Raw genomic sequence first — 25,280 nt, 5'->3', positions numbered from 1 at the left:
ATTTTTGCTTTTTATTGGTTAATGAAGATGATAAGTTTGGAGAGAAAGAGATAGATATATATATAGAGAGAGAGGTAGAGTGAGAGAGATGGGATGATGATGATGAGAGAGAGACTAAAAAGAAAGGTGAAAAAAAGAGAGACAGTAAAAAAGAGAGGGTTGTTTATTGGGCCTGGTTCGTTTTTTTAATTTTACCCGGAGGCACAAAATCATCTCCCTCTCCCTCTCTCCTTTTCTCTCTCGTTTCTTCATCCTCTTCTCTCTCTCTCTCCTTCTCCTTCTCTCTCACTCTACTAACATTGATGATAATACAGATAAATACACATTTATACACTTTAGCGAGCCAATTATGTGTTTAACTCCTTAAGAAAAACCCTAATATCATATTGGTGATTTTATTTTTCTTTTCATTACCTTTTGTTTTTTATTTACTCTTTTTTTGTTGAAAAAAAAGTGACCATTGTCCAGTTTGTTGTTGTTGTTACAATCATTTCAAGTGTAATCCTTTCTCATCAATTATACATCATCTTCCTCATCCTCTTCCCCCTTGCAAATTTAAATGATACAATCAATTATCATCCTCATCAATAACACGTTCTTCATCACCATCTTCATCTTCATCCTCATCTCTCATTATATTAATTATAGTTAAATTATTATTATTATTATTACGATTGAGGAATTGAATCAAAAACAAAAGTGAAATTTCAACTTTAATTTAAAGTTGATTAATCAGTTTAATTTTGTTTTTCGTAAGAATCATTTGATTTTGTTTTTTTACTTATTTCAACTAATCATCATGTTTATTGGATTTACCTTTGATTTTGTGTTACCTTGTTGTTGATTAATTTGCAATATTGATTTTATTTTTTTCTTTTAATGGTTTAAAAACTAATTAACTGTTTAATTATAGTTAATTTGTTGATTGTTTTTTTTTTGGTGAAAACTTTTTTCTTTTTGTTTTCTTCTAAATTAACTCTGTGGATCAATTAAATCCCAGAATCAGATTGTTTTGTTATTATTATTGTTTGAATATCAAACTCTATCAAAACGGGAGTTTTAATTGTTTCGTTAGTGTGTGTTTGTGTTGATTTGTTTTGTCGTTAAAAATTGACAACAATTAACAAATTAATTAATCAAAGAAGAAGCAAAAAAAGATTAACTTATTACTATAAATATTACAATGGAGTGTCAATATGTTGCTACTCAACGAGGTGGAATCGCTCTTGTCTTTGAAGGCCATCGATATAATAAAGTTCGTGATGGTAAAGATGGTACAGTTTACTGGCGATGTTCCCGTGATCGCCAGTGTCCAGGTCGAGCTGTAACGGTTAACAATCGTGTTAAAAAAGCGAACAATAAACACAACCATCCAGCCGAAGCGGGAATCGGTGGATTATCTGGTTCAACGGGTTTACTTCGTAATGGTGGATCAACGGGAACCGGAGGGACAACAACAGCCTCATCATCGGCGATCAATTTGTACAATTCACATGGAAGAGAGACAAATAGTAGGGAAAGAGAGAATACCAATAATCATCATCACCATCATCATAATCAACATCATTCTCATCATCATCATAATACCAATCGTCATCATCATCTTCACCATCATAACAATAATAATTCAAACCAATCAAATAACAATAATAGTAATTCAATTAATCTAAATCATTCTGGTAATAGTAAAGATCAACCTTTATCACTTTCAACTCATCACACCTCAGGATCATCTTCATCAGCTGGATTATCACCACCATCTTCAAATACACTGACCGGTCCACTTTTATCAGAAATGTCACCAATCATTGCCCCAAGAGTACCAACTGGATTGACCATCCAAGAGGTTCTCAATGCTCAAACCGCTGCAGCTGCAACCGCCGCTGTTTCATTTCCAACTCTCATGCAAGAGACACTTAAATACATTGCCTTTGCCAGCGGGAATCATCAAATCGCCTCATTTGCCGCCTCAATGGCCAATAATTTTGCTTGTCCGTCCATTGAAAATTTAGAGAGGTCACTTTGTCGTAACATGTTCAACAATGAAGGTTTGAATACTTTTCGTTTTGCTCTTGTTTTCTTTTCTCTCTCTTTCTCGTCATTTCATCTAAATATCAACTAATTATTTTCCAAGGGAAACTGATATATAAATGATAACAATCTAATCCTCATATAATTAATTAATCCCTTTCGACAATCTTAAATTCAAATGGTTATTAACTTAATCCATGTTGACTATTTCATTTTAATCTCATAACAATTTGCTTAATCTGCTCTCTCTCTCTCTATTTTCCTGTGACTTGATTAATAAATTGTTAGCTCAATTTTTTATTCTTTAGTCTTGATTACAGATTAAACTAATTGAATTGAATTGAATTAACTCATTTGATCCATTTTATATAATTTAGTTTATCTAATCTTTAGTATCTTTGACCATCTTGACCAAGAAAAAAGTTTTGATTTAAAAAGTTTTTTTCTTCTTCTCTAACTAATTAACAATCTAAATCATTCTGAAATTTACCTCAACTTTTTTTCTCAATTTATTGTTGATTATCTTAATCCAATTTTCTCATAAAACATTGAAACTCTCCTACCTGGATTAATCTAATTTAATTAATCAACTTCCTACCAAAAACTAATCATATTAACTACTGATTTTATCATAACACCCGCTCACATGTAAACACTCACACACAAATTCACATACAAATCAACTAATAATTGTGATTAAATTGTGATTAAATTGTGATCAGCTGATGGACAATTTAAACAGAATTGCAAGGTATTAATTGTAATTTATTTTTCATCATATTATCTTTTGAGAACTCACCTTGAACTTGATTAGAAAATGTTGATAATATTTATAAAGTTAATTGTGATCAACTTTTTCTTACTTTAAATATATAGAAAAAGGGTTCAAGTAATTAAATCCATTGGCTTTAATTGTGAAATGAAAATACTAATCATTACCTGTCTCTCTTGTCATATCCGTTACCTGGGGCTACATAATTTTTTTGCATCCACATTGTTTAATATTATTGTGATTAAATTTAATTGTGATAATGATTATTCCCTATCCATAATTTTTAGTTTCCATGGAGTTTTATTTTTATCATCAAAGCTTTTTAATCATGTTAATGAACGTTAATTTCAGTTTAATTCTTGTGCTCTCACCTTAATCAATTTTAAAACATCAACAATAATATATATCAGGTTAATTGATTAATTGTGAGTTAATTAAAAGTGATTCAGTCTCTTTGCATTTTGCTGTGAAAATAACAAGAAAACTAATCATTGAAAGTTATAGGAACTTTTTTCTCCACCTTGTTACCTGAATAAAGGGTTATTATCATTGAGGTAGAGATGATGATGGAGAGTAAGATGATGAAGAAGAAGAAGAAGAAGATGATGATGATGATGATAATCGTTAGCACTTTCTCACGCTTTATATTCATTAGACTTGCCAATTAGATTCCAACGAATTCATCTTTAAAATGTTAGGAAGAAGAAAAAGAAAAAAAGAAGAGAAAAAGTTAACATGAATATTATCTTTTCTTCTTAAAGATGATGAAGACGAAGATGAGGATGAGGATGAGGATGGAAAAATAATAGTACTAAGTATTAGCTATTATCATGATTATCTTGATATTATCAATTATCATCATGATTACCTTGAACTTATCACCTCTGATCAAGGTATTACTGTTACTATTTGTTTCTTAATAATAATATTTTTTTTCTTCTGTTTTTTTTTCATCATTTCCAATTGAAACCAATCAACTGATTAAACAACAATAATCAATTAAAAGTTGATTATTATTATTTATTGGATATTAATCATCGATAGTTGATTTTTGGTGTTTCAAAAGTAAAAACAAGTTGATTAACTAATCAATTTAATTCTATCTGTCAACTTTTTCACAATTCTTTAACTTTATCTGATTCTCAGTTTTTGAAGAAACAAAAAAGTTATATCATTTTTGGGGAAATTTGAGTTTTTTTTTCTATCATGTTGATTACCATGATGATGATGATGATGATGATTATCAACCCTTTAGATCTAATAATCTTTTCCTCTGGGCAATTAAGATTCTGATCATCATTTTAATCATTATCATCATCATCTAATCATTGCGATTTTTGATTTTTCCTAAAACTTATAATTAAAATGAATGAAAATGAAAAGTTTTTTACTTTTTTTTTAAATTGTTTAACATACTTTTGGATTAGTTAAATAATTAGCTAATTGTGATTTAACTTTTACGTTTAAACGTTTAATTATTATTTACCCAAAAACAATTGTTACATTATCTTGTTTGATTATCGGTTTAATCAATTAATTTAACTATCGCAATTAAAGTTTGTTTTTCTGTATATAAAATATTAGTTATCAAACTTTAATTACGATCAATTTTTCTCATTTTAATTACTATCTGATTGGATTTAGTTAAATATATTAGTTATAACAAAGTTAATCAAGCAAGAGAGAGAGAAATAATTAACAATCAATAAATCCAAATTTCAATTTAGTTACAAGCTAAATTGTAACTAATCAGTGTCTTAATTGTGTCTATGTTGTAGATTGAGATACATACTTATAATCGAGATTAAATTGTCTCTCATTAATCAACTTTGTTTGTTTTATTTAATCGTAAATTGTAAACAATTAACTTTGAATTACAATCTACTATAAAGGTTTATTTTTCTCCTCCATGAACACTGAATAAATTCAGAGGATGAAGAAAAAAAGAAGACAAAAAGAAAAGGTTAACCTTCACAATCACCTTTTCGATATGTTATTATAGCCTAAAGGTGAATATCTTTTTTTCATCATCATTATCATCATTATATTCATCAGAATCTTCATCATCTATCTTTTTTTTTTCATCCATTTAATATAAATTATTGGGCTTGGCCATTTATCTTCATATATATTTCGTATATAAAGTATTCTGGTCACATTTGTTGATGTTTAGACATGATGATGATGATGAGGATGCTGTTTATCATCATCATCAACATTGATGTTAATTATCATCTGTTGTAAATTCAGAAGCTATTAAATATCATCATTTATCCCTTTGAGTCTTAATCATTAGTCGATTTTAATGGTTAACTTGGTTAACTTTTCGGTTGTTTTATTTTCTATATTTAAAACAATTAACTGATTTAGTTATTATCCAGTTAATTGTTTTCAATATTCTAGTTGTTGATTGTTTGGTCAGTTTTGTTTATATTTTAGGTCAAATTGATTTGTCTTGGACAATTTAAAATAATACGTTTCCAACTGAGATTATGATGATTAATTTAATTCTCAATTTTCCTCTTCACAATTAGATGCGTTTCAATTGCAATTATCATGCAGATCAATTTTGATTAATTGATTTAGTTGAACAATTTGTTTTTCATCCTCAACTTTGCAACAATAGGTAACAATTAAATAGATTAATCATTTTCGTGTTTAATTTAATTCTTGGCTCGTTGATTTATATTCATAATTTTACAATTAGTGATGGTTTTGTAAATTGTTGCAGAAATAAAACTAGTTTATCATTTAAGGTGTAAAAGGGGATAATCTTGACGATAATGATGATATTGTTGATTACCGTTAATCGTGAATGATTTTCATGGTCACTTTTATTTACTTGTGATTTAATTATAACTCATGATAATCTTATGACTTGAGTTGTTTACAATTTATCATTGAAATAGTTTACAAATCAAATCACTTTGAAAAAAGGTAACAATCAACATAGGAAATCAACTGATCACCATCATGATCAACAGGCAAATGTTGATCTGGATTAGAAAAGGACACAAATACAATCATAGAATCAACTTGATTTGAAGCCAATTAAAATGGTGGAAAGATGATGAGGATGCTCAGAATGAAGGATGAATAATTATCATCATCGAAGAAGAAAAAAAAAACCAAAAAGACAAACTCATATTTGTGTAATCATGAAGGCAAAAAGAAACGATTCTTACCTTGATTTATAGCCTTAAAATTGGCCTCAGAAAATAAATTCATCTTCTCATCCATCGTCCATTCAACCCTTTCCTTCATCATCATCTTGTCATCTCTCACTTTCTCTTTCTTTTAAGCTCCCCCTTACTAACTATATGATGATCATCATCATGATCATCATCCCAATGATGATCTGAGTAAATGTTACTTTAAATCATGTTTGGGCCTCAATGCTTGTTGTTTACTATTTTTATCCTATTTCAATTTCTTACCTTTTCATATCCCTTTGATTACCTGTAATCATCATTAATATTATTGTTAATTCATATAATTAATGAATTAAATGTTTCCAGTATTATTTTTCATCAATAATTATCATTTCTTATACCTTTCTATTCATATTGGTGAGTGTGATCATGAAAAAGTTTATATCTAATGTATGTAACCATGAGGTTGAAAATTAGTTGATTTAATTGTTGTTGGATCTTTTTTTTGTTTGTTTGTTGTGATCATCAATTACAATTAATGATTTGATTGCTAACTGTTGATCATCTTTGTGTTTTAATTTGCCCAAATGATTATCTCACAATCTAATTACTTTACATGATTATCATGAATTGTGTTGTAATGATTATTATGATGATGATGATGATGATAATGGTGATGATGCTTTTCACTTTGTGTTTCAACAATTAATTTAATTCAAACAATTTTCATGATAACCATGATATTGCTGTTAAATTGCCCTCAGGGTTGATTTCATCTTTTTTTTCTTACCTTTTTGTTTCATTATTATTACTCCTTGATCACATTTCCTAATCAAATCTAATTAGTTAACTATGATTATCATTTATGAGATGTTGTTATCCTTTTTATTTGAACAACAACAACAATTTAATCACCATTGGCAATTTATTTTAATTGTTGCCACTTTTGCTTGAAAAAATTAATATTTAATTTTCATTTTGATGTCTATATGAACTTGTATTGGTTAATTTGATTTACTAGCTACAATTAAGTTAATCAAAGTTAAAACATCTTGAATGAATTGATTAATCAGCTTAAAACTGTCCATGATTAAATATAATTAACATAAATTGTTGATTATTTTCAGCTGCGTTTAACTTAATTGCTCCAAATTTACTTGTTGTGATAGTTTACAATTTGATCTTAAACCAGTTGAACAGCAATCAAAACTAATTGTTACTGTGTGTTAACTGGTCAGTCGTTTTGCACTTTAATTAATCAATTAATCAACTAATTTATAGATAATATTGAGAACATCTAATGGTAACAATTTATCAATTGATTAATAAAATAATTTCAAACCTTATTGGTTAATCAATATTTTTGATTATCTTTGTTGATGATCAGTTAATGTCTCTCTCAAGTTTAATTATTGATTGAAAATTGTTGATCAAACCTTAATCAACATTAAATTAAATTAATCACCAACACTTGAGGTTAATTGCTGCTTAATTGTTGAATATTTTTTGTTTTCTTCTTGTAGTTATTAGTTATTACTGAACAAACTTATTGCTATTTTATTTAAATTTTGATTGTTGCTTTTTTTTCAATCTAATCATTGATGTGATTAAGTTAATCAACTTTAATTTTCTTTCCTTAATTGTTGACTTGTTTGAACAATTTGTTTGTTTCTTGTGATTCCTTATTAACACCTTAAGTAATAATAGTTTACAGATAATTAACAATTAATCAAACTAATTGTTTCCCTCCATGTTTAATTAACCTTCTTGATCAATGATTATCGTTACAATCCTTTGTTTTTTGATTTATTTTATCCAACAATTAACTTAATTATATCTAAATTTTTTGTTTCATAATCAAGTGAGAGGTGATCACAATATATCAAAATTGAAAGGGTCAAAAAGTAAACGTTAATTGTTGTTGATTCATTTATTAAATTATCAAATTAAAACAATAAATAATCAACAACCATCAGAATTAATCATGTTTTCTGGGCTTAATTGAATAATAATATTTTGTCTCAATTACAATAATTAATAATTAAGAGATCAACTTTCTGATTGGTTGATTGTATATATCATAAAATTATGATTACAATTAAATTGTGATTTTCCTGAATCAACAATTTAAATTTCAAAATGTTGATCTACCTTGATTTAAATTATTACCTATTGTTGGATAAAAGTTAAATTGGATTAAAATTGATTCGCTTTCAATTTTAATCATCAATTGATTGATTGTTTTAGACGTTGATAGCCAACAATCAAATTAAACGTTGATGATGATTAACCTTTTCATCACGATCATTATGATGGATTGAAAATTAATAATAATCAACAAATAATAATTGTGATTAAGTAAAATCAATGTTGATACTAATCATCATTAAGTTAATCATTTTCTTGTGTTTAGTTAATTTTTTTTTTGGGTTCCGGGTTTGATTGATGTAATTTAATTTTACAATTAAATTTAAAATTCATAAACAAAGTATCAAGTAGTTACAATTAAGTAGTTACATGTTATACTAATCATAATGAAACGGTATTGATTGCTAATCAATCAAAATCTAAGCAAAAAAAAAGATAAATAGTTAATTGTTGATGATGTTTAATTTTCAATCAATCACATTTAATATTAATGGATCAGGATGATGAACTCAATCAACCCAATCAAGCCCAAAACTTTGTTAATTGTTGAGGTTAATTGTTTCATAGAGAGACACAAATAGTATATTTAATTTAATTGAAAATAGTTTTGTTGATGAAAAATTTGTTAATTGTTGTTAATGGTGTTTTAATGAAGTTATTAAATAGTTGTTAAATGTTAATTGTAATCAATATATACAATCAACCTTTAACCAACGCCTTTATTAATCACCATTATTTAATCATTTAACCCTTTCCAATGATTATTATCAATTCAATCAACTGATTAACATTTAACAATCAATATTGTTGAACCAATAACGTTAAACTAGCCTTAATTGTTGATGATGATTATGATGAGAGTCACCTTGATGATCAAGTTTAATCATCTAATCAATCTGATTAATTGTGTTGATTTTTTTTTACTAACTTTATGTATATTTTGTTGTTGATTGTTTTACATTTAGGTTCACACCTTAACTCAACAATTAACCTTTTAAGAAAATGTTATTTACCTTTTACCTGATTGTAATCATAATCAATGGTCAGCTAATTGTTGAAACTTTTAAATTGTATCAATGATTAATTAATAAAAAAAACAAATGCCTCAATAGTAAATGACAAATGATTATGAGTACACTCAAATATACAACAACAACAAAAAAAGGGTTGGTTAAATTGTTAACAATGGTTAATGAATTGTGAACACAATCAAAGACACAATTTGTTAACAAGCTAAACAACAATCAGTTGATTATGTTAATCAACAACAATCAAGAGAAACAATCTGTGAACAGGTTATATATATCATCAAAGAGGAAAATAAACTTTTTTTTTCTTCGTTTAAATTGATTCCCTTTTAGATTTTACAATTAACTTTGCAACGTTTCAACTCTTGATCACAATTAATTCATCACTAACCATTAATCACTATCATGATGATGATCACCATTAATTCATCACAATCACAATCAAGATAATTAAACTGAGAGTAGTAACTGATTTGTTTTACCATTTCTTATCCTGAAAGGAAAACAAAATTAACAAAAATGAAAATTAATCAACAATCAACAGTAGCAATAGTTTCATACCCATGCAAACCTAATTGCTTATAGTTAAGTCCACAATTGACTTGAATTTGATGGCGATGATGATGATGATGATGATGGAAACATTATCTTCCTCTTTCTTTTTCATCATCATCTCTTTTTTTTAATGTCTTTTTAAACGATAAGAAAGTAAATGAAAAATGATCTTGATCAGTTTCAGAATTATTATCATGTTGACTTTTCCTTTGCTTTTCAACTGATTTTCTGACCAGAACTAATCATGAAAAACTAAAGTAAATGCTACAAGTTTGATTCAGTTGAATTTACTTTGATTTAAAACTTTGGGCGAGTTGATTATTTCTGTAACAATCAAGTTAAATTGTTGCGATAATATTTATATATATATCAACTTTTATGACCATCAGGTTGTATCATTATTATTATTATTATTTACTATTAACGACAACAACTATTACTTGTTGTTGATTGACCTAATTTACAATTAACTCCTTTCAATTAATCTCACTCTTCATGTCCTCATCCTCATCCCGTTATCATCATCTCAATATGATATCAGTTGAATTTCAATCTTGATCAACTTAATTATATTTATATTTATATCTTTATATCAGAATCAAATTAACATTATTATTAGTCCATTTTTTTACTTCTCTCAAATTTCTTGTCCAATATTCAATTGATAATCATGTTGTTTCATGATGATAATAATGATGATTAGCCCTCAGAATGATGATGATAATGATTAACATTAATCAGTATTAAATCATGAAGAAGAAGAAAAATTGATTTTGATCAATTAAAATTAACTATTTACCCGCGAGAACATTTAACCTTTATTATCATTAGTTTATCATTTGCTCAACAATTTATGATTAACTTGATTTTCAAATATTACATTAAATGATTAATTTCAATTTGTTTATCTCTATAATTCACCTTAATTGTTATAATAATAATTAGTTGATTAACATAATTTATAATTAATCTAAAATTATATAACAATTGATTGTAATCTTGTTAATTGTTTCATGCTGTTCATTTTTACTTGTTATTATATTTCACTATTATCATGATTAACTTGATTGTTGTTGTTGTTGTTGTTGTTGTTTTCTTGATTAAGTAAAGTTAATTGTTGTTAGTTGATTAAAAAAACATTTGATTCTGCTACTGTTTTGTTTTTGCTATTTACCTTTTATTAGTCTGTCGTTAACAATTAATTAATCAATTTATATATTAACTTATTTTTTTGATTTCGTTCTGGTGAATTAATCAGTTTGTCTAATAATCAACCCACTCACAATTATAGTTAATTAATCAAAATCAATTTACACCAAGAACCATTAATTTGATTCTTTATTTTGTTTTCTGTTAATCTGTCTAATTGCTCCTTTCTTGTATTGTAATTAACTTGAGTATGTTAATAATATTGATGATATGATTTACTGATCGTGAGTTAAATTCATTTATCATTGGAGGGAAAACTTTTCAAATTTCAGTTAGAACTTTTTAAAACTCGAAAAGAAAAAAAATCGATGAGCTAATTTGACTTGATAATATTTTAATTAACCCTTTTTTGCATATGTATGATTATTGTTAACATGCAATGAGTTAATTATAACGTGAAAAGAATCAATAATTAGCCTTGAATCAGTTACATGTTAACCATAAAGTTGGCTTAATTGTGGTCACTTTGGTTATGGTCAAGTTGTTGAAAAAAAAGGTTTGATTGGTGAACTTGATTAATTTTTAATACCGTTACAATTAAGTTATAATTGTGATTGATAAACGCCCAGTTTTATATTTGAGCAATCTAATTTAATTTAATTGCTGTTAACTGTGTAATCTGAATAATAAGATTTGATTCAGTTATAGCAATTTAATCATCATTAACAGTTATGGTGATGGTTTTATAACATGTAAATTTAACTCTCTCCCCCTCTAATTGATCATCATTCTGAATGTTAATTGTAATATAAACTCAGCAGTTAAATCATGTTGTTAACAGCATTTAAATATCACAATTACAATCGGGTAACATTGATGATGACATTGATGAGGATGAAGATGATGATCTCTCTCTCTCTCTCTCTCTTTCATCACTCACAATTTAATTCATCATCATTTGAATTAAAGTTGCAATTGATTAATAGTTAGCACTTTGTTTCTGATTTTGATTTGATTTTTATTTACCTTGATAATCATTAGTGATTAATGATTTCCCATGTTTACAATTTATTAATTGTTATTTATTGTTAATCTTGATTCAAGTTTGAATCTGATTATCAGATAGTATTTTGTTATATTGTTATACCTTTAATTGTTTCCTAATTGTTAATTATTTCAAGTTTGCTTTTAACTTGATCAACAATTAACTATTTATTGCTTCAAGTTATCTTATTAATATTATTTAGTTAATTGTTGGAGTTTATTACTATTTGATTGATGATGTTGGCTAAATTGTTAGCTGATTGTAAAAGATTAACATTTAAATTGTAAATTAACCTGATATCAAACAATTTAATTGTTTAATATCAAAGCTTGTTGATCAAATTTGAGTGTAAACAATTTTTGATAATCAATATCCTTAATTGTTCAACTTAGTAATTAAGAATATAATTTTCATCTCAACTAATCAATTATATAACTACTACACTAATTAATTAATTACTGAACATTTAAGTGTTTATAGAAATGAACAATAAATGATTGACTTTAATTGCTATTAGATTTACTTAAAAATCAAGACACAATTACAATTGAATGGCCCAAGGAGATTAATCAAAAAATTTCACAAATTAATTACTAATCATGATTAAGTTAATCAGTTGCGATTGTCAATTAGTTTGATAAGAAAAAAATCTTGTAAATCGTTAACTAAATTAACCTAATCACAAACTTTTAACTGGACAAATGAATCAACGATTAATATTTTTTTTTCTTAATTGCTTGATAGAAAAGGTTAATCAATTAATCGTTAATGATAACCATCAACAATCAACTTTTAATTGTATCAAAAAAAAACGGTACAATCAACGGATTCCCATCATACTTATGATTAAAATTAACACTTTAATCAAACACCATTTGATAATTATGATAATCATAATCACCACTGATTAGTTGATAAAGATACAATTATCAACAATTAAGTGAGAGAATCAAGAATTGAAATGAAAGCAAAAAAACTCATTTTGATTAACTGATAAATTGGATGATCCTTTTTAAATTGAGTAAATTTAATGGTTATAACAATTTGTTGCTGTTGATTTGTTGATTGTTGATGCAAAAATTATAATCTCACATGACAATTTGTTTAATTTTGTTATGAATTAAAATCATCTGAATCTCAATATTATCATGAAAATGCAAGTTACCAGTAAATTGTTGATGATGATTAAATATTATACATATTATTCAATTGGAGGTTGATTATTATATTGAACGTTTTTTTATTCAGATTGTAGGGAAAATTATTTGATTATTATCACGATATCAACTTAATTGGCCTGAGGGCGTTAACGAGCAGTTAACTAACTATTTTAACCGTGAGCAGTTTAATTGTAAATTGGTTAATAATCAATTCATAACAACGTCTCAGTTTAAAAAACTTCGTTCTCACTCTTAATCTTTATCCTTTTTTTTAGTATATTCGCTGCGAAATTTAAATTGTTACTACTGAATCGCAGATTCTGAGGATGAAGATGAAGATGAGAATGATGATGAGAGGCCATTTTAGACAATTTCATCAGCATTTTCATCTTTATCCTCATTTGATTGACCTCTTTCTCACCGTTAACTTTTTAACTGACCAGAGTTATTAACATGATGTTAACATTGCCCGAGATGAATGTTGATCAATTAATAATTAATGTTTGTATGTGTGTGTGTGTGTGTGTTTGATTGTTAATTAATCAATTTTGATCATTTTTCCATGATAATCAGTTGATAAACATGGTTAATTAGTTGGCTGATTGTTGTTACCGTTAAGGTTAATTGCAAACCTATAAATTTAAATTGCAATCATGATTAGTGATCTTGTTGTTGCTTTCTTGTTGATGGTCAATGGTTTTAGATTTGTTTTTCTGGTCAGTTAATTGTTTACAATTGGTTAATTGCATATAGATCAGGTTAATGATTAGAAATGATAATTAAATTGCTTTAGGGTTACCTAATGTTTTGTAGTGTTTATTTATATGTATGATTAACTTTTTAATTCCTAACAATTTGAATCGATAATCAACTTTGATTAGTTTTTCTGTTAAATAATTTCACATTCATCATGATCATTAATTATCAATGTTACCGTTGATACTTTGTTACTAATTGTTTTGTTTATCGTTTCATTTTATTGAATAAAATTAACTTAATTTGTTGATTTGTAAATTACAATTAAGTAGCAGCAATTAACTTACAATATTGTATTTACAATATTAAACAGTAATTTTGTTTTTTTTTCAATATTTAAATTTCATAAGCAATTAGTTTATGATGATTAGTGATGATTATTTAGTAAATTGTAACTGTAATTGTAACAATGATTTTAATTGTTCAATCAATGTATCAATTTGCTGGTGATGAGAATTATTAAATATCGTGATATGTGGTTAATTGTTGGCAGAATGAAACAAATTAAAACAGTTAAATTGCGTACAACCAACAGTAATAAAAGTTAACGATTAAAAGTGAAAGTTATTTTTTCTTTCTTGTTGATTTAAATCATTTACCTGTTGATGATGATTCTTGTTGTTGATTGTTGATATTTTTTTCTCATTCATGTTGATGATGGATTAAAACTAAATCACTGAAAGTTATCAACAATCTTTGAGTGGTTTACCTTGAAATTTGTGTTCGAAGTAAAAAAAGAAGATAAAAAACTTTTTCATTTTTCGTCAAACTTTTTGTTGTTTTTTTGAGTTTTTTTCGTCTTGTATGTTGATGGCTTCATCTTCAGTTCATTTTACTCAGAAATCCTCAGAATCGTGTTAAGAATCCCTGGTGAGAGAGAGAGATGACCATGATTATCATTTTCTCATCCCTCATAATCAAATTCAATTTAAGTCTAAGGATTTGATAGGTTAATCTAATGGAGATTGGATTTTGATTTTTTTTTCTTAATCATTTGGGCTCAACTGATTTATGCCAATTCTCATTAAGGATTATCATGAGTTTCACTCTGAAAATCAGGCTCATATTTTAAGTAATCACTTTGATTGCAATTTAAGTTGTTTAATTGTTTCCATCCCTTGATTATTGATGAAATTAATTGTTGAATTAAACCTTAAGGCTTTTGATAATTAACTGATTCTAATAACAATTAATTGTTAACCTTATTTGTTTCTATTTGATTTGTTGTCCATTTGAACTTTTAAATTGTTCATCAAACAATTTAACAGTCTTAATGATAACAAGATGATATTAGTTTAGGTGATTGTGTAAAAATAACAACTTGTATATTAATCAGTACGAAGATTGGATTAAATTGTTTCCCAATCGTGATGATAAGATTTAGATAATATACTTGATCATCTCTCTCTCTCTCTCTCTCTCTCTCTCTCTCTCTCTCTCTCTCTCTCATCTTTTCTTGATGGGATTAAGTTGATTAACTGATAAGCAATTGAAATTAACATGCGAAATTTTTTCTCTCTTGAAAGTAATTTATTAAATTTACTTTAATTTCTGTTCGTTTTTTGATTAACTATTTATTACAACTACTACCGTTTACTAATCTTCATCATCATCTTTAGTTGTCATCTTCTTCATCTTTCCTCTTCCTCCCTTTCTATTACCTTCCTCAAGATGATAATTGTTAACAAAAGTGATTAACTTTAATCTCAATTCAGTTTGAATTGATTATCTAAAAGATTGGGTCATCTACCGTTAATCAAGAGTTACGTTTAATTGTTTTAAATAACTGTCTGATTGTTAATGTAGTATCAAAAAAAATTAAGTCATAATCATATCGCATAACTAACTGAGTGATTGAATGTTTAATTATGTGTATTTGCTTCAATGTAATTATATTTTTGTTTTGTTTTCTTGATAAAATTAACTTAAATTATTAGCCAATTGATTATGTTGAGGATTAGCTGTTGATTGGATAATATTTAGTAATTGTAGTAATTTAATCAAAATGATGATCGATTGATTGTAAAATGATTAGTTGATTTAGTAGATGTTAAGTTGAGAATAAGAAAAAATCTCATTCAGATTATTCATGATTTCGGAGTAAAAATCTTGAAACTCTCAATGATTATGACGATAGTTATGATCCTCATCATGATACGACGATGATGATGATGATGATGATGATGGTCAGGATGAAGATGATAATGAAGATAAAGATGATGAGGATGAGGATGAAAAATGACTTTTAACACACCTTTAGTGTATCTGAATCTAAGGTGTAACATTGGGCTGAAGGTTTGGTTTAGAAACTTTTTTTGTTTCTCTTACCGTTGACTAAATTGTTGTTGTTCAATTTAATTGTTACTGATCATGAAGATGATGATGATAGTGATTAGTGAATTGTTTTTGGTTCCTCTATCATGATTAAAAATCATCTCTCCTCCCTAATGGTAATTAAACCAACTTCTGATTAATTAACTAATTGGTCAATTTACCTTTTTTTTCTTGATACAACAATTTCCTTCATTTACTTGATTGTTGTTTAATTGTAATTAAATAAACAATCACCTTGGTGAACAATTAATCATTTAGTGTTTTTTGTTTCTTTTAATGCCTTTACTTTGTACACGTTTTTCAATCTCTCAACTGATCAGTTTTCTCAACAATTAGGCTAATCATTTCGTCTCGTGTTTCTTATTATCTTAGCAATCAAATATGAATATTGAACTTTCATTAAGCATTTGACTGTTTTTCTGATTGATTGATTCCAAATATTGATCAATCAGTATCATAATAATCTAATTGTCTCCCCATATAATCAATGGGCACAATTAAAAGTCATTAACTTGGCTATTTGACCACACACATTATGATTAAATTAACTAATTCATTGATCATCAAGAATATCATCTGAAGGGAATTTTTATTCTGAGCAAAATTAATTTTTTCTTAATTTTCTTCATCTTTTTTTTATCTTCTCATCCTCATCCTCATCCTCATCTTCATCTCCATCATCATTCTCATTATCATTATCATCAAAAACCCTTTTTTAACTAGTTAGTAATTTTCCACCTGATTAATTGATTTACCTGTTGGGCCACACAGATAATCAAGATGATTGACTTATCATCAACGTCCAATTAAAACATACATTGATTAAAGCTTGATTGTTAATCAGCTAATTGTGCAAAAACCTATCAAATATAAAGGGTTAATCCCTAATTTTTGGCTAATCATAATGATGCCGAAAATATTGCAACTTTTGATGAGATTAACATTTTTTTCTAATCCTTTATCTTGTCCTTAATTGTTGTCTGATTGTTCCACTAATTGTTGTTTTCTTTTTGCAGCTTCTAATTATTATAGCGATTCCAGTGAAGATCAACCTTTAAATATGTCAATGCGTAATTCTGGTCAACTTTTGAAAAGAGTTCGAAGTCTTCTGAAAAGTTCAAGTATCTCCGATGGGCCATTATCAGCTTTCATTTTATCTTCAGGTGATGCCCATCGAAGTGAATATATTGCTGATTGTGATGATCGTATCTCATTCATTTCCGGTTTCACGGGTTCTTGGTCAACTACCGTGATAACCCTCGATGATGCAGCTCTTTGGACTGATGGACGATACTATCTACAAGCCGAGAAGCAACTTTTCCCTGGATGGGTTCTAATGAAAGACGGATTACCTGGAACACCAAGTCCAGGTGAATGGATTAATAAAGTTCTAATCACCGGAAGTAGAATTGGTTGTGATCCCTTTTTGGCTTCTTCCACTGAATGGAATAATCTAGCAAAAACTTTGTCCCAATCGAATAACCATTTAATCCCGGTCACCTCTAATCCAATTAACCTAATCTGGGAAGATCGACCAAGTCCACCCTCTAATCCAATTGAACCTTATCCAACCTCATTAGCGGGTAAATCGTGGCAAGAAAAGGTTGAAGAGGTTCGCAAAGAGATGATCAAAAAAGACGCCAATGCCTTGGTAATCACGGCTCTAGATGAAGTGGCCTGGTTACTTAACCTTCGTGGGTCCGATATCACTTTTAATCCAGTTTTTTTCGCCTACATTGTAATTACAATGGACACTATTCAGTAAGTAATCTTAAGAAACAATTAATAAATGAACTAATCAATTAATCCGTTTGTATGTGTTTCTTATAGTTTTTTTGTCGACGAATCAAAATTGGACTCTCAATGTCGGAAACATTTAAATCTCGAAGCTACTACCAAACCTAAAATTGAATTAAGAGAATACAAATTAATCAATGATTTCCTTAAATGGCTTGTTACCCAAGATACAACGTCCAAAATTTGGGTAATTAACGTTAATTGTTTCAAACAGAATTAGAAATGAAACAAAAAGTTTATCGATATCGATTAATGTTATTATTTTTTTTTTCTTTGTCTTCGATTCCACAGATCAGTTCCAGTTCAAATTACGCACTAGTCAGTTCAATTCCCGAATCTCGTCGAATTGATTCACTTAATCCAGTTGTATTAAGCAAAGCAATTAAGAATAAGGTTGAAATTGAATGTATGAAGAGAGCACATGTAAGTAATTAATTAAATTGTGAGTAAACGTAACATAATCAACTTTCAACCAGCACAATCAACCATCAACTAAATCATGTTGTTGTTATCAATTCATCAATGACAAGTTGACATAAAATTTAATCTTTAATCCTTAACAATTAACTATATTTTTACATCTAAATGACTTTTCCGTGATTTAGCTGCCTAGAAGCAACAATTAAACCTTTTTCATTTTTGTCACAATTAACCAACACACTAATCTAATCATTAACTACAATCAAACTAATTCAGTGATCGACCAATAAGTCAAACAACAAATTGTCCTTAATTTGATTTGATTTAATTTCTCCTACGCACTTTCCAGCATTACCCTTATAGTATCTTAATCACCTTAAATCAAATAAGATAACCAATTAAATATTCAAGATGATGATGATCAACATGACGAATGTCAACTTACAATCATGTCCACAATTAACACTAACGATTAGCTGTTGAACGTAACGATTTCGTTAGAAAAACTTTCGATTTCGATTTCGATTTTTTTCCAACACCTTAACTATTATAATCCTACTAATTAACACTGATCATAAATCAATTTAAGCTATTAAATTGTTGAAAAATAATTTTGATCAAAAATTAAGTTGGGATATTAATTGTGAAGATACTGTTGTTGGTTAACCTGATTAACTTTTCGTTAATTGTGTTTACCCTTGATTACGATTTTGATACAAGGTTAAATCATAATTTTCCTTTATTAATGATTATAGTATTTAATTGATAATTAAACCAACAAAACGTTGAAACTTTGTTGTGTCCTATTGGAAAACAGTTAGTTAGTTAATTAGTTTGGATAAAGTTTTTAATTGTAAAAAAAGAAAAGGTAAAAGTTAAATCATCTTTTTTTTTCTGCTTCATTTAATTTATGAAGGAAAATGTTGTTTTATATTATGAAGATTAACATTTATTAAGCTGTAGGCTTTAAAAATTAACCATTAATCTGATTAATTTAGTGATTAATTTTGTTTTTTTAATCATTTAGTTGCGGGTTGAGTATTCTCACTACTTTGATTTAATGTTGATCAAATTTAGTTGTTTTCTAACCAAGTTAATTTGTATCAAGTTGACCATCAAGTTGTCATATGATTTGTGGTTGTTGAACGATTTTTGTTTACGTTTCTACTGGACAATTAGCTTAATTGTTAGTAATTTTTGTTTTTCGCAATCAATTTGATTAATTGTTGGCTTGTTTAGGTTAAAGATGCTGTCGCTTTATGTGAATTATTTGCCTGGTTAGAGGATGAAATTGTCAAAGGTGAACTGGATGAGGTGAAAGTGGCAAATAAATTGGAATCGTTTAGAAGGTAAATTAATTTGATTGATGGACAATTAATTGACTCATTAATTTATTGTTTCCTTTTGGTTTTTTGTCCATTTGTTAGAACTCAAGAAGATTATATTGGTCCATCTTTCGAAACGATATCTGCTTCTGGACCAAATGCTGCCATTATTCATTACAAACCGGAACTGGAAACCGCTCGCCCATTGTCCGTCAATGAGATGTACCTGTGTGACTCTGGTGCTCAATTTCGTGATGGAACCACCGATGTAACTCGAACTTTACACTTTGGACAGCCAACATCTCACGAACGGGAATGTTTTACTCGAGTTTTAAAAGGTCACATTGACCTTGCTAAGGCTCATTTTCCCGTTGGTATTAAGGGTAATCGTTTGGACTCTTTTGCCCGTCGTCATCTATGGGAAGTTGGCTTAGATTATCTCCATGGAACTGGTCATGGAGTCGGGTCTTATCTGAATGTCCATGAAGGTCCATGTGGAATCTCATTCCGACCTAATCCCAATGATCCCGGTCTCAAGGAGGGAATGATATTATCCAACGAACCAGGTTACTATGAGGATGGTAAATTTGGAATCAGAATTGAAAGTCTAGTGTTGATTAAAAAAGTTGATCTTGAGGTAAGTGTTTATCTCTCTTAATCCTTTAATCCCTTAATCCATTTCCTCGGTTCCAATCAAACACATGATCAGATTATCAAAGTTTTCAGTAGCTCGATTTTGTTACTGTTCAGGTTCAACGTTTCGTTTACTTTTTTTATTTACCTTTTGAATACATTTAACGGGTTGTAATTAATAATATTTGTGAAGCTAATTTAGTTTCAATAATGATTAACTAATTTGTATTATGTTGTTACCATTAACATTATTGATTCTGGTTTGTTTGAGAAAACATAATTACTGCCAATTAAACGTTTTTAATAGCGTTGCCTCCGTTAATTGTCTCATTAAATTGTTAATCATAATTACTTTATTGAGAAAAATACACAATTTGTCTTAACTTCACTCAATCAATTTATTCAATTTACAACAAAATCAATCTTCAATTAACTAATATCATTTTCATGATTAGTTGAACTTTTTTATTATTATTATAATTTAGTAATCAAAGCAAAAATATTACCTTTTTCACCCTTAATAATCAGCCAAAGTGTAATCAATTTAATCAACTATTATTAATTAATTACTTAATTTACTTTCTTTCATGTTTTCTAATTGTTATCAACAATCAGCACAATTTCAAGGATTCAGGTTATCTTGGCTTCGAGACGATAACATTGGTACCAATACAAACTAAACTATTGGAACCATCATTATTATCAATTGAAGAGGTAAGAGAGACAATTTAAATTGATTATCATATAAATTTCAATATTGGCAACAATTAACATTTGCTAATTAAATTGTCCAAAAAAAGGAATCAACTTTGATTAAGTTAATCATGACAATAATAATGATAATGATGATAAAAAACTAATCTTTTCCAATAATGTTATTCAAACTGTTGAAATATCAACAATTAAAAATTGAAAGGGTAAACTAATTAAACTAATTAAACTATTAATTGTTTACTATTTACTATTTATATACATTTATCACCTTTATCATGATTATGATTGTGATAATGATGAAAATTAAATTGTTAGGGAAAAGGGTTACTACCAATGTTTGTTAACATATCAAACAAATCAACGGATGAAATTAAATTGTTAGATGATGTTAATTATGATGATTAACATGCTTAAAGCAATAGAGAGCATCTCCCTTTAATCACAAACTATTTAATTGCTATAAAATACAATTTAATAAGTTGTGATGATAATCAACTTTAAAAGGGTTGAAAAGTTTATCATGAAAACTGGTTCCAAAAGTAAAGATCGTAAAGTCAATAGGAATCTAATAGGAAAGTTAATCATCTTAATCAAGATTATTTAATCATAATAATTAGTTGATTAGGGTTGATGATTTAAAAATGATCCTCTTTGGAATACCTATTTGTAAATGATAATATTATTAATTTAGTTAATTTGGTTAGATCATTGATCTCAATTGATTAGTATCACAACTTTGTTTGTCAGACTTTAAATTTTAATCTAATTTAATATTGTAATTAATTATATCTCTCCTTTCAAATGTTTAATTCAGTTTGATCATGAAAAAGTGTATATTACATGGAGAGACAATTTGTTAATCTAAATCAAATCCTCTCCCTGACAATTTGATTTAACTTTTTTTTTTAAAATTCATCTTTGATATTAAATTGATTGTAAATCAATGATAACAATCAACTTAATCAATCATCAATCATTTAATTTTATTTACCTGTTTTTTTTTGTTCATAATATAAATTTTGTTTTCATCATGATGAGGGTTGATTAACACAATTAACCTTGATTTAATTACCTTGATTTTAAATATAATCTCATCAATTTAATGCCTATTTTATATTTGTTGATTGATTGAAACTTGAATAATTTTATTCATGTTGATAAGTTTAATTATTAATTAGCAATATTGAGTTTTGATATTAATCATGATTATCATCAATTGTGTCAATTTCATGTTGATTGTTGAAATGATGATTATGATGATGATGATAATAATATTGATAATGTTGCAATTTAATTTGATTTACTTTAATGTAAGTTTTAGTTAAATTAATGAGTTGAAAATTGTTGTGAAAAAAAACTTCCGCAAATTTTGCGATTTGGTTAATTGATTAACTAAATGAGCTAAATTGCAATTAAGAAAGTATATCATATTGATTGTCCTTATTAGATTGATATATTAAAATCAACACTGAGCACAACCAGTTAATCATTTACAATTCCAACAGTTGAAGCAATTAATTAAGTCTCTGTTTTTTTTGCAATTATAATCATTTGGTAAAAAGTTTTAATTAATGTTTCCGGTTAATCAAATTACTTTCAATTAAACAAAATTAACTCAGTTAACTTTGTTGCTTTCATGATAATATTACACCAATAATTTTTAATGATATATTATCTTGATGATAATTTATTAAAATAATTGCAACAAAAAAAATAGTGTTAACTATTGATACGAACAATTTTTTTGATTACTTTTCCGATTCTTACCTGATTATCAGCATCTCTCTCTCACTCTTTCTCTCTCGCTCTCCTTCAAGGTATATTATTTATACATTGATGATGATAGTGTGGTGATATTGATGATGATGAGGATGAGAATGATGGAGATGAAGAAGAAAAAGAAATCAAATAAAAAAAACTTATTGATGATGAAGAGAAATGAAAACAAATTGAACTAATCTTTTGTGAAGCTCATAACCTAAGGGCGATTGGGCAATTTGCCTCAGGCACTTTGAAACAAAATGATGATAAGGATGATAAAAGTTGACATGGATCTATTCAGAATGAAGATAATGTAGTTTACCTAATCAAATAAGGAAGAAGATGAAGAAATCAAAGGTATAGATATTTGGCTATTATCATCCTCATCTCGTTCATCACTAATTATCTCTCTCTCTCTCTCTCTCTCTCTCTCTCTCTCTCTCTCTCTCTCTCATGATGTGAACCGTTATTTGAATCAATTGAATCTTGATCAATTACTTAAAACTGAATCATCTCCACCCTTCAATTTGAGCACTTATTATGTGAATACTATTTAATATTTGTGATTACAATTTACTTTTTCACCCTTAAGAGTTGATTAGACTATCGAGTTGCCATTTAATGCCTACAAGGCAATTAACTGATTATTTAACTGTATCTTTTTTAATTTAACTGTTAGTTATTAAGATGATGATGATCACCACCATCATCATCAACCTTTTTTTTAAATATATTTTGGCAACAAACTCAATGGAAAGATAAATTGTATTGATAATAGAGATTTAATCTTGTTCCTTAATTTCTCACAATTAACTTAGCTACTGTTTTTTTTCTTACACATTGATTAACAATTAATGATAGCGAAAAACAAAATTCAGCTAATCTCAATTCGTTACCTAATATTTAATTGATCACAATTAACCGATTAACTATTGATATCGATTAGCAATTTAATAATCATACACTTTTTGTATTAAATATTTCAAAGGGCAATTCTTGTTTATCAAATTTAAATTGATCTATATTCTTAATTATTGATTTTAATTCATTGATATATTGATTAATTGTTGTTCTTAATTGTTTCAGATTGAATGGTTGGACAATTACCATGCTACATGTCGAGATGTGATTGGAAAAGCATTGAAGGAACAAGGAAAAACCAATGCCTATTGTTGGCTAATGAAGGAAACTCAACCTTTGGGATAATTTAAATTGTTTGATTAGTTTAATTTCCCTGCACAATTAACTAATTGAAAATATTTCATTTCTATGTAAAGTTTGTTATCATTAATAACATTTTTCTTCCCAATATATAATTAACTAATTAATGTCAAGCCTAAACTATCACTTAAGATGATTAACTTTTTTTTTGTAAATGCTTTTTTTATCCTGTAAACAATTAGTTAATTGTTACAGATAATTTTAGTAATCAAACTTTCTTGTATTGTTTGCCTTTAATTTCATATCAACTACTATTTAATCAAGAAAATATTTTTACAATTAACTTTTCCACCTTACAATTAATCACCTTTAATTGTAAAGTTTTTCCCAAAGGCTTTTTCCCATCAGTAAAATTTGATTACAATTAAACTTACAACTATAATAATAATCAAGTGATAACAATTAAAATTGATTGTCTACATATTATATTGATCAGTCAACTAATTGTATTGATTTTGTTTTAATTGTTTTCAACTTTTTTGTTTATTGTAAATCCTTAATCTCTTGTAATCAACCAAATTGTTAACCAAATTGATGTGAAAAATTGAATCAATTTAAAAAGTACAATCAACTAAATGAATCAACAATTGATTACAACAATTAACTAATCAAGTGTGATGTTTAAATTGTTTCAAGAGCAATTTCAAAGGTAAACAACAGGTTAAACTAATCAGAAATTAATCTAAAACTATTCAGTTAATTAAAACAATTTAAGTTTCAAAGGTAAATTAAAATGACTAATGTTTTCTCAGTGGTGAATAAGCAAAAATAATAATAATAAAAAAGGGTTAAGTTGAAATAGGAACGTAGAGTTTGCCCTGAGGCGGATTCCCGTGTAACCAGTTGCTTTTATATCATTTCAACTCATACCTACAGGTGACAATGTCTAACCTATAGGGAAGATTAACGATCATCATCATCATCTTCATCATCTTCTTCATCTTTATCATCTGATGCCCTTGGAATAAGATGAAACTTGTTAATTTCATCTCTCTTCCTTTGGAGACTCTGGATCATCATCTCAGGTAGAGATGATTCGTCTCGTGATTAACTCTATCATCAAGGGCAATCAGTTTACTCATCATCATCTTCTTTATCATCATCATCATCATCATCTCTGTCTCTGTTTATCATCGCACTCCCACTTTTACCCCACAGACTATTAACCCTTTGCCATCCGCAAGGCTTAACTATCTTGTCTATGAGAAAACAACTTTTACCTGGTTCATTATTTTCACTATTTATGATTAAATTATTCTCAATTTAGTGTCACAATTAA

General features: G+C 27.5%; 1 protein-coding gene across 1 annotated transcript; it reads left to right on the top strand.

The window, feature by feature from the left end:
* Positions 1-989: 989 nt before the first annotated feature.
* LOC128394937 (xaa-Pro aminopeptidase 1-like) lies at positions 990-25,280 on the top strand. The gene is made up of 8 exons (XM_053355319.1): positions 990-2,048; positions 17,147-17,891; positions 17,961-18,114; positions 18,219-18,350; positions 19,587-19,696; positions 19,775-20,309; positions 20,921-21,019; positions 23,867-25,280. Exons 1-8 carry the CDS (start codon positions 1,184-1,186, stop codon positions 23,984-23,986), a joined length of 2,760 nt encoding a protein of 919 aa, XP_053211294.1. The 5' UTR covers positions 990-1,183; the 3' UTR covers positions 23,987-25,280.

The sequence above is a fragment of the Panonychus citri genome, unplaced genomic scaffold, assembly GCF_014898815.1.
Source record: "Panonychus citri isolate SS breed McGregor unplaced genomic scaffold, ASM1489881v1 Contig00023, whole genome shotgun sequence".
In the NCBI taxonomy this organism is placed as follows: domain Eukaryota; kingdom Metazoa; phylum Arthropoda; class Arachnida; order Trombidiformes; family Tetranychidae; genus Panonychus; species Panonychus citri.
This window is presented reverse-complemented; position numbering and strand designations above follow the sequence as displayed.

Coding starts and splice junctions, on each gene's coding strand:
- LOC128394937 (XM_053355319.1), top strand. CDS start 1,184: ATGGAGTGTCAATATGTTGCTACTCAACGAGGTGGAATCGCTCTTGTC. Junction 18,351..19,586: donor AATGTATGAAGAGAGCACAT/GTAAGTAATTAA, acceptor TGGCTTGTTTAG/GTTAAAGATGCTGTCGCTTT. Junction 19,697..19,774: donor AAATTGGAATCGTTTAGAAG/GTAAATTAATTT, acceptor TCCATTTGTTAG/AACTCAAGAAGATTATATTG.